This window comes from Lissotriton helveticus, chromosome 9, assembly GCF_964261635.1.
Source record: "Lissotriton helveticus chromosome 9, aLisHel1.1, whole genome shotgun sequence".
Lineage (NCBI taxonomy): Eukaryota > Metazoa > Chordata > Amphibia > Caudata > Salamandridae > Lissotriton > Lissotriton helveticus.
Genome location: NC_136070.1, coordinates 1077870342 through 1077888103, shown reverse-complemented (window position 1 = coordinate 1077888103; position 17762 = coordinate 1077870342). Strand labels below are relative to the sequence as shown.

Genomic DNA, 17762 nt, shown 5'->3' with positions numbered 1-17762 from the left:
TAATCCATATATACAGAAAGACCAGGTATAGCAGAGTGGACAACGGGGAGGCGGGTGGGCATGTGAGGAATCCACAGGCAGATATTGTATCTACCAGAAAAAGCGTTACCGAAGGTAAGTAACTTGTTCTTCTGATAGATACATCTGCCGTGTGGATTCCTCACCTTGTGAATAGAGTCCCACAGCAGTCCCCACTCCCGGAGGAGGGTGTCCACTCCGCTACACCAGGAAATCTTGGAGAACAGAACGCGCAAAGTGGCCGTCCCTCCTCACCTCGGTATCCAAGCAGTAGTGCTTCGCGAAAGTGTGGAGGGAGGCCCAAGTCGCGGCTCTGCAAATGTCCTCAACAGGTACACCTCTAGACAAAGCAGATGTTGCAGACTTTGCTCTAGTTGAATGTGCTCTAATACCCTCAGGAGGGTCCTTACCCGCAAGGGAGTAGCAGATCTTGATGCACAGGATTATCCATCTGGAAAGTGTGCGCTTGTGCACCGCTCTGCCCTTCCGACAGCCAGCAAAACTAACAAACAGCTGGTCGTCCACCCGGAAGTCTTTAGTCCTGTCCAGATAGAAAGACACCGCCCTCTTAGGGTCCAGACGGTGCAGTCTCTCTTCCTCCTTAGAAGGGTGAGGGGGAGGATAGAAGGTAGGAAGGGTAATGGACTGTCCAAGATGGAAGGGAGTAACCACCTTAGGCAGAAAAGCAGCCCTGGTCCTGAGAACCATCCTTTCAGCATGAATGGTCAGGAATGGGGGCTTGGAACTAAGAGCCTGAAGCTCACTTACTCTCCTTGCCGAGGTGATTGCAACGAGGAAGATCGTTTTAAAAGAAAGAAGCCTCAATGGACACTTGTGCAAGGGTTCGAAGGGAGAACCCATTAAGAAGGTCAGCACAAGATTCAAATCCCAATGAGGAACAACAAAAGGAGTAGGAGGGAACATATTCGTTAGACCCCTCAAGAACCTTAAAACCACCGGAGATTTAAAAAGAGAGGGCTGATCCGGTAAACAGAGAAATGCCGATAAGGCCGAAAGATACCCCTTGACCGTGGCCACAGCAAAACCTTGCTGCGCCAGAGAAAGAGCAAATTGTAAAATGTCAGATAAATGAGCCTTCAAAGGGTCAACATCCTTCTCCCTGCACCAAGAAACAAGTTAAGACCACCTATAGGAATAAATGGACTTAGTGGTGTCTCGCCTGGCAGAAAGAATGACATCCACCACATCGTGAGGGAGAGAAAAAGAACTCAAGTTGCCCCGTTCAATCTCCAGGCATGAAGGTGTAATGTCTGGAGGTGGGGGTGTAGAACCTGCCCCTCCATCTGAGAGAGGAGGTCTGCCCTGTGAGGGAGACGGAGCGGCGGGTGAGAGGAGTGGTGGAGAAGGTCTGTGTACCACACCCTTCTTGGCCAATCCGGGGCGATCAATATGACTTGGGCCCGGTCTTGGCGAATCTTCCACAGAACCCGAGGAATCAAGGGTATGGGAGGAAACGCGTAAAGGAGTTGATTTCCCCAACTCAACTGAAACGCGTCCCCCAAGGCTCCTTGCAATGGATACTGGAGACTGCAGAATGACGGGCAGTGAGCATTCTCGCAAGTGGCAAACAGGTCCACCCGAGGAGCACCCCACATCTGAAAGATGTTGTGAACCACCTCCGGGTGAAGCCTCCACTCGTGGTCGGTAGAGAACTGCCGACTGAGACTGTCCGCACGAACGTTCAGAACCCCGGCCAGATGATTTGCCATCAGACAAATCTGATGGCCCTGAACCCAGGACCAGAGACGCAGAGCCTCTCTGCAGAGACACTGTGACTCCACTCCTCCCTGCTTGTTGATGTACCACATCGCGGTCGTGTTGTCCGTCAGGACTTGAACCGACCGACCGCGAAGGGAAGGGAGGAAGGCCTTGAGCGCCAAACGTATCGCCCGCAATTCCAGAAGGTTGATGTGAAGCAACCTTTCTTCTGGAGACCAAAGGCCCTTGACCTCCAGGTCCCCCAGATGAGCACCCCACCCGAGAGTGGATGCATCCGTTATCACTGTGGCCACTGATGGAGGCAGTTGAAAAGGCTTTCCTTGAGACAGATTGCCTTCCACGCCCCACCAAGACAGATCCGCTGCAGCTTCTCTGGAGATCCTCACTGACTCCCTGAGATCTCCATTGTGTTGATACCACTGCCTGCGGAGGCACCACTGGAGTGCCCTCATGTGCCAGCGTGCATGACTGACCAACAGAATGCAAGAAGCCATCAGACCGAGCAGACGAAGGACCTTCAGGACTGGAACAACCGCTCCATTGTAGAATAAAGGAATCATCTCCTGTATGTCGTGAATCCTTTGAGGTGGAGGGAATGCACGACATACAGTAGTGTCCAGTACTGCACCTATGAACAGGTTGCGCTGGGAGGGCACCAGGTGAGACTTGGGTACATTGATCGAAAAACCCAACCTGTGCAACAACTGAGTTGTCTCCTGCAGATGATGGAGCACCTTCCCTGGCGACTCCGCTTTGATCAGCCAGTCGTCCAGATAGGGGAACACAGGTATCCCCGATCTCCTGAGATGCGCAGCCACCACTGCCATCACCTTGGTGAAAACTCGAGGCGCAGTAGTAAGTCCAAACGGAAGGACCGCAAACTGGTAGTGCTGCGATCCCACCGTAAAACGGAGATACTTCCTGTGCGACTTCAGGATTGGGATGTGAAAATACGCATCCTGTAAGTCGATCGACACCATCCAGTCTTCTTCCATCAGCGCTTGAAGAACCTGAGCAAGGGTGAGCATTTTGAACTTCTCCTGTTTGAGATAGAGGTTCAAAATCCTGAGATCCAGGATTGGTCGAAGCCTGCCATCCTTCTTGGGAATCAAGAAATACCGGGAGTAGCACCCTTGACCCCTCTCCTGCTCTGGAACCACCTCTATTGCACCCTTTCGGAACAGAGCCAGGACTTCTTCCTGCAGGAGCAGCAGGTGGTCCTCTGAACAATAACCTTGGCAAGGAGGGTAATTGGGAGGGAACTCCTGAAAAGGAAGTGCATACCCATTCTCTACGAGATTGAGAACCCAAAGATCTGATGTAACCGATTCCCAATCTCGTAGAAAATGAGTAAGCCGACCCCCTACTGGCCACACATGATCCAGAATGGTGGATCTAGGGCTGCTTTGCTGATGCGGGTGGGGGTTGGGTATTATTGGAGGAAGTGGAGGAAGAGGAGACTTGACGCCCACGTCCACGACCCTTCTGTCTACCTCTATAGGACTTATATAGAGGGTTCTGCTGTTGCTGCTGTTGTTGTTGACCTTGTCTGAAGGGACGAAAAGAGGATCTACCAAATCCTCTAAACTTTCTAGTTATCGACCCTCTCATTTGGAGACCCAAAGATCTTGCAGTAGCACGGCTATCTTTAAACCTTTCCAAGGCGACATCCGCCTTTTTTCCAAAAAGGCCAGACCCTTCAAAAGGTAAGTCCAGCAACGTAGATTGCACATCCGCAGAGAAATCAGAGGATTTTAACCACGCGGCCCTCCTGGTCGCAATAGAAGAGCCCATAATCCTGGCAACAGAATCAACTGTGTCCATGCCACTCTGAATAACCATGCGTGCAGCAGCTTGAGTGTCTGAGACCACCTCATTAAAGTTCTTTCTATCCTCCTCAGGAAGCTTAGGTGATAACTGCTTCACAGAATCCATCAATGCATGGACATACCTTCCTAAAAGGCAAGTAGCATTAGTTGATTTAAGAGCCATGCTCCCTGAAGAGAAAGTCTTCTTTGCAGACTGATCCAACTTTTTTGATTCTTTGTCCGCCGGTACTTGAGGGAAAGAACCTGCAGCCCTGTTAGAACATGCTGCCTGCACCACCAGACTTTCTGGAGAGGGGTGCGAAGAGAGGAACGCAGGGTCATCAGGAGCCACCCTATAGCGTCTTGCAATAGATCTCGAAACTGCAGGAGCAGACAACGGTCTCTTCCAAATCTCTTTTATTGGATCCGTTAAGGCATCAGTGAATGGCAGTGTAGGTTCAACAATAGAAGAGGGAGAGTGCAAAACTTCAGTAAGGATGTTGGGCTTGTACTCAACTGTGGGAAGTTTCAAGTTGAGAAGATCTGCAGCCTTCCTAATAACGACGTGATATGGCGCCACGTCCCTAGAAGGAGCATCAGAAGCTGAAGGTAAACCCCACTCAGGAGAGAGCTCCAGATCACTAGCATCACGTAGGTCTTCAAAGTCATCATCATGATCAAGAAGCTCACCCTCTTCCATATCTGAATCTTCATCTCCCTTTTCTTCCAGAAGACGCCGAGCTCTTCGTCTCGACCACTCTATTCGAATCGAAGTCGACGGATTCGGTAACGACTCCGACGGAGTCGGATTCGACGTCGAGCGAGGAGCCGGGGGAGCAGGAGGACGAGACTCACGGACAGGTGTGGAACCTCGATCCAAACTACGAGGTTGATCCGGAGTCGGCGAAGCCGCATGCGGAGTCGAAGACCTCGGCGGTGCCGTACCGAGCCAAGGTGTAAGAGGCGTCGGCATAAAAGGCATAAATGGAGCTGGGGCGTACGACTGAGGAATGCCCAAATTGTACGATAATGGACCCATGGGACCAACAGGTGCTCCAGCGGGGTACATCGCCCTGGAATATACTCCAAACATCGCATTGAGAAAATGCGAGGGGTCCTGATCAGGACCAGGAAAAGGAGGGTACGAACCTACCGGATGTACTAAAGGAGGTCGTTCCGACACAGGTTCATTCTGACCTTCCGGGTCCACAGGAGTCTCCATCGGAGCCGGAGTCTGAGGAATCACTTCTTCTTCCTCCTCATGTTCTGAAGAATGTAAAGACACCGGATCCCGTTCCGGTTCCGGAGTCGGTGAATCTCCGACTGACTGAGCAGGAGAAGGAGAAACGAAGTCCTTATGGTGTTTGCGAGACTTCTTCTTTGAATCAGAAGATTCCTTCCCTGAATGATGTCTCGAGCTGTGCTTCCTCCTCTTGTGCTTTTTCCTCGAGGAGCTCGAAGCGTGACCCGAAGCCGACTTGGATCCAGATCTAGATCTCTCTCTGGACCTCGACTTCGCTCTGGATCTTGACCTCGCTCTGGACCTCGACGCCGACCTCGACTTCGATCGAGACATTTGTCTTGACTTCGAGCGTCTCGACGTCGACCTCGAAGATCTTCCAACATCTCTTCCCTTTACCTTCGCGAGAAGTAGTTTTGCTTCACGCTCTCGAAGCGCCTTTGGGTTCATCTTAAAACAAGATCGACAGTGCTTAACGTCGTGGTCTGAACCCAGACACCACAAACAATCGCTATGTGGGTCGGTGATTGACATCATGCGGGCACAAGATCCGCATTGTTTAAATCCTGTCTTCCTCGACGACATCCTTGATGAAGAAACAAGTTGCAAAGGAGAAACAGTAATGATTAAATAATAGTCAGATACTAAGTATCGCAGAAGATCCCGAAAACCGTTAGCGTCGAAGACGTGGAAAAAAGGGAACTGACGTCATCACGCCGGCGTGGGCCTAATAAGGAGTCAGTGACGTCAGGCGGAGTCACGCGCGAGGTCGTACTCCTGTGACGTCGTCCACGTCGGCGTGCTACGAAGAAAATTACCGAACGTTGCTGACGCAAGGGGGATATTCACAAGGTGAGGAATCCACACGGCAGATGTATCTATCAGAAACGCAAGCATTCATGGCCAATCATAAATGGCTAAAAAAAAAAACAAGTCCAAGCCTACCTCCATACGGCATGGTCAGCCCAAAATAAGCAAACATTTATAGGAGCACGCTTTGGTGTATGGCCAGGTTTGTGTCATCTCCCACCCTGGAAACTAAACGAGGGCAATATGCTATGCAGACTTTGCAAGGGGGGAAAAGAAGACATTGTGCACCTGGTATGTTTGTGCCCTGTTATAGCCCCAGAAAGGAGACTAATCCTCAGGAGGTTGCTCAATGCCCGAAACATAAGAACCTGTAGACAAGCAGTAATGGCCTGTCTAAATCCGAATGACCTACCAATGAATGTTGCTTTTGTAAAATTTTTAAATGTGATTGCTAAAGGTCATAAGGACAATGTCATTTAGTTTTACAATTTTTATTTCTTTATTTTAATTATTTTTAAGGTCATTTACTATTTGTATGACGTAAAAATGTGTATTGATGCTTATACTTTCTCTAAGGTCACATTTTTGTAAGATTTTAATTAATCAAACAAATAAAAATAAACTTGAAACTTGATGCTTCTCCCTGTTGAAACAACTATAACTGTATAATCAACAAGTACAAAAATTTCATTTCCAAAAATTGACGACGTCTATGTCAACATGCCACAGATCATATCATCTACCAGTTCTACAAAACCTGTTCAGCTGCCAAGAATAATCCGGACAGCGTCTGGCTACTTTGTGCATTATGACGGATTTTCATCAGATCCAAGTGAACTTGAACTGCCAACACCGCCTCTCCCTTTCAAGCTACAAGTGTATGCTTTCTATCTTTAGCTGAAAAAGACTTACTTCATTGTTCCTTGGATACATCTCTGGATTACAATTGTATTACTTTTCCTGGTACTTTGGATTGTTATAGTGACTGACCTTTTCCTACTTCTGAATGGAAACTTTCTCCCAGAACGCTCAGCAGTACAACTCATGAACTTCTTTCTTAAACCAAATGCATCATTGTATCGTGAACTGAGGGACCTGTCCCTGGTGAACATTACAGCAGTTCCAGTTCCTGAAAGAATTGTATGGGACAGGGTATCTTATGATGTGTATGGTCCTACTGAACTTTTGCAAATTCCTTATTTGTTTAAAATATCTTTAAATTACATCTTTCTCTAAATACTTTCTCTGAGGATTGGGACATTATAACTGGGCATAATTTGCTTTCAGATTTAGAGCAATTAGTTGAGTTTTCTAATGATGAATTATATGATGGCACAAGTAATTTTGGAGACATGTTCTGTTACCAGCATTATAGTCACCATTTTTTACGTAAAACTAGTATCCCACGCACTGTTTACAAATATACACAATGGGAACACTGCCCAACACAGCCGAAAGGTAGTTTAAAGAAATTTGCACAGAAGTTTGCTTATTTTTCAGGTCTTGAAACATTAGATCCAGCCTCGTATAACTATAGGCTTGCACCTACACCTGCAAAGAAAAAATATGCTAACAAACATCAAGCTAATATACTCTGCTTCCTTTAGTTCCCAACTGTCTATATAGGGTTTTGACTTTTTGAGCGGCACCATAGACACAAAATCTACCTGGGGGACAAAGGATTGACAGGTTCAGGGAACGGGGCCTTATTTAGAGCATGCCTCATACTACATCTAAAGATTTTCCTCAACAAGACAGTGCAACAAGCTTCATGTCTTGAAATAGCAAAAATAAAGGATTTGAACACACAGCAGATTCCCGCATTCTCACGCTTCGAGAATTGGCAGCACTTTAAACACTTCAGTGAGGTTACACTGGATACTGTAATATGTAATGGTTATTTTCATTCATCAGAACCCAATTGGAAGGGACGGTTGGTTTGGCCTGTGGACACAAATGGGCGTCAATCTAGATTCCTGGGTAACACTGAAGGGTTTAGGATCAATAGGCCTGATAGATGGTGTGCCTTTCTGCATATAGGCGGCAACCACATCTAAATAATGTGGTTAATTTGGACTGAAACCTTTCATGACAGAAAGGAAATTTAACAATCTCGGCCCCTGAAACATTTGGATGCTGTTTATGTTTGAACTTTCCTCCTTTTTCCGGTACCAGGTTCCGCTTCCTTTTCCTTTGTCCCTGCAAGGGTTTGCACAATAGAGAACCAGAAATGCTCCGCAGGCCTCGCCCCACCGTTCTCCTTCCTGCAAGGATATCCTTTCCGAGCAGAAACTGAAAGAATGCAATGGTCTGCATAAAAAGACACCTCGCTGTGACTTGGGTGTGCTTAGAGTCAACAGATTTTTAGAGATACGTGCTGTCATGTTGTGAAGACACCCAATTCGGCTCCCACACATCATTTCTCCCACCCAACTTGCAAGTCCAAAATTGCTTCCCTATCAAATTAAGTTTTCTTTTTGTAAACAGGCATTTAATGGACACTTAAGCTGCTAAAAACTAACGTGTTAATGTTTTGCACTATGGTTAATGATCATTTCCTTGGATTATTATATGACTATATTCACGAGGTTACTTTTTTTTATAAATTCTTTAGCAATTCAATATAGTAACCTAAACACTAAATATGAAGCTTTTATACATATATTTTTTTTATCAGAGTTCAGTAAGATGGCTAGAATGTCCTCTACTGTCATGGATAAAGCCTTTTGAAACATCATTACTTCAAGACGTTCCTAACACCAAGATAAGACTGAGTTTATTCCACTTTTGAGAAACTTTATCAGTGTGCACGTGAATAAATCTATTCGTATTTACAATACAGCCTCTCACATCACACTTATTGAAACATAAATCATATTTAACCAAAAGTATGAATAAACAAGCATTGGCAAAGCCAATAGGTCTCGCCTTTGGGACCTTATAAGTGTTTAGCCATGCAACAGATGATATTGTTGCACCAAGGATATTGTGCTGCATAACTAAATACTTATAAGGTCCCAAAAGCGAGACCTATTGGCTATGCCAATCCTTGTTCTAAGTGGCTCCTTGGTTTGTAAGGACATTTCTCTACACGGGGCGCGCAATGCTTTAGTAGCAAACTTGTTTTGTTGTCTGAAGGGTTCCCCAGCTGCTGTGATTCATCCTGTGTTCAGGCTGCTCTTGAATGGGAGCTATTGGATGCTGAATGATCGAGGTTGCTGCGGAATGGAACCAGGCATCGCTTAGTTAGTGGCGGTTAATTCCATAGTCACTTGTACACAAGTACTGTTTCCACCTGCCCGCACAGTTTAGGAGAAATGCTATGACCTTCAATAAATGTTTCCAAGATAAATTTGATTCCCTAAGCAAACTGAAAGCCATGCTCTTGCAAAAAGATGTGGCTTTAATTTCAGCCAAAGAGACGTTTGATCTCCAGTTTGCATGGTCCTTGTCTGAGATACAGATACTACTCCATACTAACTTCCCGTTGCATTTTGTGGAGCTGGTCCAGCGTATCTTTAAAATGTCTGATACGAAAGGAATAGTGCACTTTTTAAAATGTTTTGCATCTGGTTTGGTTAGCACCTTTCTGACGAGTTATACCATCTTTCATACACTCCACGTTGGGAAGCGTTTTTGGAGGGCTCCCGCTTGTCCTGCTACTTGTGGCTGGAATCCTGATTTTATTTTATCTGCCCTGTAATGGGTGTCCCAGTTTAACTCGGAATGGAGACAGCACTGCTAGTGCTGTGTTGCCGTGAGTGCATGATACACTGGTTCAGCACACCTTGGCTTCAAGAACTAAATGAGCATTGGTTCTTATCATTCAGACCGGTCTGGCTTGACTGCATGCAACCTGTCTTCCGCTGTCTGCTTTGCAGCTACAAATGCATCCTGGATATATGGCACGGATAAGAATTGGTTGCACCACCTTACATGGAAGTACTGATGGACCCCTTAAAGGCCAATGCATATTGCTGTCCTCAGCATATTCCATTGATGATGAATGCATTCTTAGAGCCACCATAGGATGCTTCAGGTGCTAGTGATGTGAACAACAGCTCTGCGAAAAACTTATGGGATACAACGCCGTCCCTCGGAGGCTGCTGTGGGAACTGGATAGAACCACCTTTGCTCCATAAATATGCTACGAGGTGTGCCTCTGGGAACTGGGAATGACTGTGGTTGTGGGTAACAGTACTGTTGTGTCTACCACTCGGAACACATAAGCAATTGGCCTTTTCCGTGTGGGAACAATTTAGCTTCTTTTTTAACCAAATGAACCAAAACAGCTTTTTCTTTTCCTAGGCACCTTGACTTTCTGAGTGCTTGGGATCTCAAATGATATAATGACTTAAAAACCGCTTTTAGATGCCTTTAAGAGTATTTTTAATGTTTTTAAAATTGTCTGAGGGATTTTTGAGTAGCTTTTTAGATATCAACCCTTAGTATTAAGAGTGGGTGTTATATTCCCAAGTTGGGCCCATGTAGCGAAGCAGCTTATTTCTTACATTGTCCTTACAACTAACATTTTCAGCCGTGACCTTTTGCACATATCTGCATGCACGACAATGTTGGATTAGTTTCCCTGAAACAAAACTTGTTTACACATCTAGCTTTGCACATCATTTTCACAATACCCTGAACATCATGTACAAGGTCTTGTTTCGCAATATGTACAAATGTCATCACTATCTTCATCCGTGGGGCGACAGGACTATCTACATATCCATAACATCAGTAATCTATACGCACATCGCAAGTCAGCTTTCTATTATAAAAGATGAGCATCCCAATAGATTAGCAGAGGAGGCACTTCCACTGACACCAAGGTACTTGTATGCTGAGAAATCACCACGCAATGGTCTGACAACTCGTGAGGGGTGTCCAGTTTGTGACCAAGACCGGGTTATTCACTCTATCCCTTCAGGTAATCGGGTTGGTTCATCCCTTGGGGGGATGCTTGGCTTTACACCTACACACACTCTAGGTACACTTGGTGGGAGTATGCTAGATTACTGCCTTGTTTTATATGCCTGCATATATACCTTGTTTCAGCCCACGGTAGAATTATATCTACTATTTACGCTCTGGTGCTTGTAATCATGTTTATCTGCTTCTGTCTACTAATCATTGCAGCACACGTGTTTTATGCAAGAATAACGTTGGTTCAATAAATATTATTGAAAACATCCCACTGTGTATATTCTCTATATATTTCTCTGAGAGTAAGGGAGCATGAGTGATTGAGCGAAAGGTTCTGTACTATTTCCACAATTCTTCAGGGGTCAGGGTTGTCATGTTTAGTGTTTGCCAGAAAACCATTCACTCCCTGATAGGTTAGGGGGGCTTACGGAGGCACTATGAGCTAGCTGGTCTCTAGGCCAACATATCCTGCGGGGGTGACAGGAATCAGTCTAGACACCGAGCCCTTGGTTTATGCTGTCCAATCAATGTGCAGATCCTAGAGATTGGTAGGAGCTAAACAACCATAGCTCTACACTAACTGACCAGGCGGGTCCCCTAGCTGAGTTCACATTATGGAAGTGCTTTCATAGTACCTGTGCTAGGCTTATAAATATTTAGGTTGCTGTTCCTGTGATAACCCCTGTCTCCTTGCTCCAGCACCTTCTCACAACTCAACCATAACAGGGCAAATGTAAGAACAAGGCTACATGCACCCGTTAAACATTTCTAGTAACACTGCATCCATTTCCTTAAGTGGTACAGGCCCCTGTGTCAAATTCACTCCTGACTGTCGCATGTTAATTTTTGAGGAGTCTTATAGAGACATTTCCAAAGGGCTTTGGCTGTCTTTGATATCCAAGGCAAACTGAGTAGGACCTTAAGGTGTTATTTCACATTTTCAAGAGTTTACCATTCACATAAATATCTCAAATTTGTAGCACCCCCTCTTTTCGTCATGATGCATTAGTGCCCTTGGACACATCCATCCCCAGCCATCCACACATCTGAAAAGGTCAACACCTTGAACTTTCTGCATCGTTTTTCCCATACATGCTTAAAGTCATTGTGCTATCTGACTTGTCACTTATGATGTCATGTATCACCCTTCATTGACAGGGGCTCTGCTAATTCCAGCCAGTTATTCTCCAGAACATCTCTCCTGGCCACCAGCTTACTGTGCCTAAACCCCATTATAACAGTTTTCAAAATCTCTAGTTCATAGTCACAGAAGATATCTTCTGAGTTAAATAGTGAAGTGTGAATGTTCGTATTTACTGCCGCGTTGTTGCACTGTCAGGGTGACACCAGACAGCACTGGCCTATTCACCAGTGACACCAGGTACCATGCTGCAGCATGTTTTGGAGCCAGACAGCAGAAGCTTGTGGTTCAAATTCTATGGCTAAGGAAGCAGTAGTGTAAAATATAGTTGTTATTTACCACTATGCTTTTGGTTGATCCGCGATCCTGGATACAGTCAATATCCTAAAGAGGCAGGCCAGTGGGGGAAGGAGACATGCAAAGGACTTAACTGGAATTAAAATACAATTGAAATTTGCCAATAAAGGCAGACTCTAAATTCTCGATGGGGCAGTTGTCACCCACTCCCAGAGAGGAAAAATTAGAACTGGGATGGTGGGAGCTGGCTGTGTGAAAAGGGGGTGAAGCCTTAGAGTGGAAGGAATTGACCATACTCTGATTTCTAGCAGCCTCAAAGTGCACTGGTACTGGTTCGGATTGCATCTTTGACCCTTGGTTTATAGTCTGGAATCCTTTCCCCCTGGTGTGGCAATATGGTATGAGTTTTATCATTGTTTTAATGTTATGAAAGTTTGTCTTTTAAAATGTTTTTCACAGACTTGCATTAGATTATAAATATATTATAGAGTAGATAATAGGCAATGTAGTCGTAGCCTGAAATGTTAATACTTTTGTATAACTTGTCAGTTGAACTTGCGAATATCAAAGGTGTGACTTCAGTCCCATTTGAATTTTTGATGTGCTTGGAATATAAAGTGCCTGAATTGTTTTGCCATTTCCGCAATTTTGGAGTGTGCAAATTTGGCCAAAATACATATCATGAAGGTAGACAGATATGGTGGTAGTTGATATTTAGCAGTCGATATTGTTGCAGATTGATATTTTGTACCTCGATATTGTGACATACAATCATTTAGGAAAGCAATTTTTAGGTTGTACTACAATTCAACTAAGTCAAGGTGCTTATTTTAAAAACAGCAGAGCTGGAGCTGCTAACAAATTTTATTTAAACATGGGAACAGTCAACTGCATTTAGTGACACAATGGCTCACAGTCTAACTTCACTGAGTTCATACAATGGAAAGGCTTTGCCGAAATTAGCATAAGGTGGGCAAAAACAGCCAAAGTCCTGTCAAATGGGCTTCGGTTTTAGTGTGTCCAGTGCTTTCTTGGCTAACAATTTGCTAGTAGTGCTACTGAAGGTCTCTGCTTAACAGGCTAATCAGTCAAGCAAACTCATTTGCCATGTATTGTGGCTTTCAGTATAAAGTGAGATTTGCCAGTATTCTTCTACTAGTACAAGATCTACTGATGTTCTCAATGTGACCTCATGTTCAATCTATAACCTGTAGCTTTTCTCACACTGCTAAAAAATCTAGCAATCCAGCAGTTGGTTAGGGATGAAAACAGACAACCTCAAACTAGCTGTTTCACCCACTCGTTATTGGGGCTGTTAAAATGGAGCACCTTTCACTTTTTCCTATAACATTACACAGAATTGTGCTTTGCCGGCAATACAAGCTTCTTCAACCACAACTACCAGTCTGTTCACACTCTTGGGCCCAAATCACAAAGGGCCTTCGCACTAGTAGCGGAGGCCCTGCAGTTGTGGCCGGGATCAACACTCATGGCAGGACCTCCACATTGCAGCTTCTCATTTCGGAGATCATACCACAAGGGCGTCCCACCATCCCCTAAACCACGATTGCAGGGTCTTCTCTATGAGTGCGAAGGCCCTTTGTGAATCAGGCCCTCAGTGTTTTCCTCAAGTGCCACCCTTTATATTGAGGAAAGGGGCAGTATATGTAATGTGCACTGAATTACAAAACAGCACTTCCAGAATTCTTTCACAGGTCTTATTCGTATATGCAGTACATTTTTCGTAGCAGAAGCAATGATTACGGCAAATGCAATTCCGTATTGCGGAACATTTTCTGCTGCTACATTGCTCACAGTTTTAAGTTAGGAGGTTCCAGCTCTGCAAGGCCATGTAAAATTTCAGGGGGAAATTTGAAACACCAATGGTAATCAGGGAAGAAAGACCAATTCTGTGAGGGACTTGTGTGCGTATCCTATGGTGACACTTCATAATATAAAATAATTCCACCTCTAGATGCTCCCATGCCCTAAATATATGTAACTTCTGTGCAAATCTAGGAGAGAAGAAGCCTGACTAATCTCCAGGACCTTCTGATGTGACTAAGCATATAGCACCCTTCCGCATCAACAGTTACAACAACCTCAAAACTAAGGGTCTGATTATGAGTTTGGCAGATGGGATACTCTGAAACAAATGTCATGGGTATCCAGTCCGCCATATTACAAGTTCCATAGGATATGATAAAATTTGGGGAACGGGATATCCGTCATGTGTGTGACAGAGTAACCATGTCCGCCAAACTTGAAACGAGGCTCTAATTCTGAATATTAATTTTGAATTCCTTTCAAAACACTGACATGCCTTTAAACCTTACACTGCCAGGCTGCTTTTGCAGCGGTATGGCAGAGGTTTTTAAAAAAAAAAAATAATTAGTGCTAGTATGTTAAGTACATCTTTGGGCACCAATAGAAGCTATATGTGGTTTTGGCACATTCAGAGCCATGCATAGGTGCATACTTTACATCAAATTAGAATGCAGCCTGAAGATATAATGAAAAATGTGTGGATAGTTTAATTTTTTTAACAGATTTTCTCAACCTTTTTATGCATTTCTCAAATGGACAAACATACATTCTGGAACTCTAACCAAGGAAATGTTGCTGTGAATATCTACAGTCTGGTATTACCAAAAATGTGTGTTTTTTTCTACAGAATATTGTCTATACAATATAGTAATAGAGCAGATTGCAAAATCGTGGCTGTGAGAATGGTGACAACAGAAATTGAACTAAATGGAGAGTGTAAACACTATATATTTTCTAATTCCATTTGGAGCAAGGAATCTTCTGGCATGATACAGACCTCTCTTTCATTGCCTTGACTGGCAGCTGGTAGAACACAAGGCATTTGTCAGCTCAATAGCAATATTTTAAAAAACATGGTCATTCCTTCCAGTCTCCCTTGAACAGGAACACGCACTGCTATGGCTTGTTCCTTTGGGCTTCCTGAGAGTGGGAATACCAAACATCTATGGGGTTTCCTTGGGTACAGATAGGCACAGGTGATGAACAGGTTCATTGCATTTAAGAAATTTGCACAACAACTGAAAGCAAAATGCTGGGTCAGATTACCGGTCATTAGGTTACAGATATGACTTCTTAACATCTGTAAAATCTAAGCTGCACATTGCTTGGTGTCAGACTTGCCTCACCCTGACTGGCTGGGTGATAATGCTAAATATGACATTTGTCAGAATTTGCAGCAATCTTTGCAAAACATGGTCATTTTCTCAAGTTGCTCTCCATCAATAACACTCCCCTGTCAAGGCTTGATCTCCAACTGAGTTCCTCTCGATCTTCTGAGCATAGGTGGTACCAGGCATGTATGGGTCTTCTATGGGCTGGAAAAGATGTGGGGAACCAGGAAATATGATCCCTATGTGGAGGGCCTTTCCAATAATCCAAGACTATTGTCACCAGATAATTACAAATATAGGGGCAATCACAGTAGTCGATTTCCTTTAGACCCTATCATACCAATATTGGGGGCCCTGGGGAAGGAGGGAGGACTCCACATTCCCATCAGTACTCAATTTGGTAAACTCCTAGAGCATCTGCATTTGGAGGCTAGATTATCAATGGCCTAGTTTTGGAAACAAGAGCTCAATCCTCCAATCCATGTCTGATGGGCAAACATTTGGTAAATTTACGCTAACGAAAAACTTACTGCACTTATACATGACCACATAGCTCAATACTAAAAAGTTTGCCCCCCTTTCGTGACATACGTGAAAAGAGCTAGAAGATATAGGAGTGGCCAAACTGGTAGACCTAATGTTCTTCGATGATCCGGTATCAATGAGGTATCCCAAACCTCAGTGTCATCTTCTGATAAATAGGCAAAGCAGTGTTATCATGCCCAAGGATGCTGAACTGCTTACAATTTTGAAGGGGGATGCATCCATCAAAACACATGTAAGTCTCTAGGTAATAAAACATTTATGCACTTGTATTTAACAACCACCACAATGCATATGCATGGCTGTCTACTGTATAATAGAAATAAAAATAATATGCAATTGTAATTTACATGAACAAAAAGATTCCAGAATCTTTTGAAGGTAGTATGCGCCATAACCAAGCCTTAAAGCCATGTATGTCAGCCCCAACAATCTTGGGAACTACTTTAAAGAGGAATAGCAGATATTAGGCATGAAGCAATATCATATTTTTTTCTTCATGAAGATAGGACAGGATGTGCTTTCTTACTTTGCTTTTTTCTTCAATGAACTGATAAATTTTGACATCAGAACCGGGTGCCATGAAGTCCCCATAAAGGACTGGCTGGTCTGGAATAACCTCTTCAAAATTAGTGCCAAACTCCTTCATCTTCTTCTTCATCAGCTCATCGAACCAAATGCGATCATCGTCATTCACAAGGCGGTCCTTAAAGATACGACAGTTCTCGTGGTACCACAGCCTAAGCAAGTGCAGCTTATCCTATAAAATAAATAAAATCGGCGATATTTGGTACATTTCATTCAGGTTAGAAGAATACCCAGAAATAACATCATACCCTACATTCCTGCTGTTATTGATGCAGGTATTCCACATGATTATTGCATTACATCAAGAAAACTTCTTAATAGAGTACCGCCAGAAAAAGGCCAGTGGTAAGAAAGTGGGAAAATGAGCATAAATGTACAGCAAGTATGTTGCCCTACATCATACCTCATTTGTCCGCCTCATGCCAGAGAAGAGAAACCAGAGAAGAGGCACATGTAAAAGAAAAACTGTGAAGCTGGTTCCAGAGATGTTGAAACAGCAGCATGAGAGCCAAAGAACAAAAAACCTTGCATGGGGTAAATAAAACGCCATGCATTATAAAATAATTTTGTAGAGTCAAAATAAGAGAGAAGGGTATGCCAGAATCAAGCAAGTAGGTCATCTGTATATACACCAAAGGGGATGTAAGTAAACTGCTAGTGTCAATAAACTAAAAAGCTCAAATACAAAGCATGCAGAGAATGAAATAATGTCTGATACCTGTAAGCAGAAAGCGTAGAATTTTTTTTAGTTTCAAGTTGATCTAAAAATGAAAATATCTACTTTTCAAAGAAAACAAGGTGCAAGGTTGAAAAGACTAACATCCTGGGACACATTATCAATATACTGGAGATGGTCTTACTTCATACTTTAAGCAAGAGTGTGGGGACTCTTCTCATAAGAAATAGGAAGAATGTAGGTTAAGGAAGATAAGAGAATTTTTCAGAGTTTAGAAATCTGGAAACATTATTATGGATGCCAATGTTGATATTAGAAGTCTATAAAAGTCTGAAAAGGAAGAAGACGGGCACATATCCTTCTAGCTACCAGGTGACTTTTTATCAGGTTTATGCAGCAACTCACCAGCATCGTGCTTGGTACAGCCATCAGCATGCCTTGGAAAACCCTGGACAAATCACGCAGGTTAAAGGTGTAATGTGACTTGGCCGGTGTAGGTAGCAGCTGCGATGTAATAATTGCATACATGTCAATGGTGGCAGCTACAAGTGGCTCATTCAAGTTCTGAAGAGCAGGGCAGCCAGCTGCAGACAGATCAAAAAAACATAAGTTCCAAAAGGGTGAGACATAAAGCAATACTCAACATTTCAGTTGGTTAATCATTCAAGGTTTAGCACACAGAAGTATTCAAATGTAGAAGAAATGCATTTATTTGGTTAATTGATAAAAGACTTTTCCGAGTACCTGTGTCACCTTAATAACAGACCAAGGGCCAGATGTAGGTCGGTCGGTAACGGCCGAAAATCTGTATTTTCGG

General features: G+C 43.8%; 1 protein-coding gene across 2 annotated transcripts in view; it reads right to left on the bottom strand.

Annotated features, from left to right (window-relative positions):
* Positions 1-17762, bottom strand: part of DNAH1 (dynein axonemal heavy chain 1) — a 1443760-nt gene that overhangs the window by 493048 nt on the left and 932950 nt on the right. For both annotated transcript variants that reach the window (XM_078661462.1, XM_078661463.1), the window contains 2 exons: positions 17351-17529; positions 16211-16441 (listed from right to left, as the gene is read on the bottom strand). In XM_078661462.1, the coding sequence (XP_078517588.1) occupies positions 16211-16441; positions 17351-17529 (410 nt within the window). The remainder of the gene's footprint in view (positions 1-16210; positions 16442-17350; positions 17530-17762) is intronic.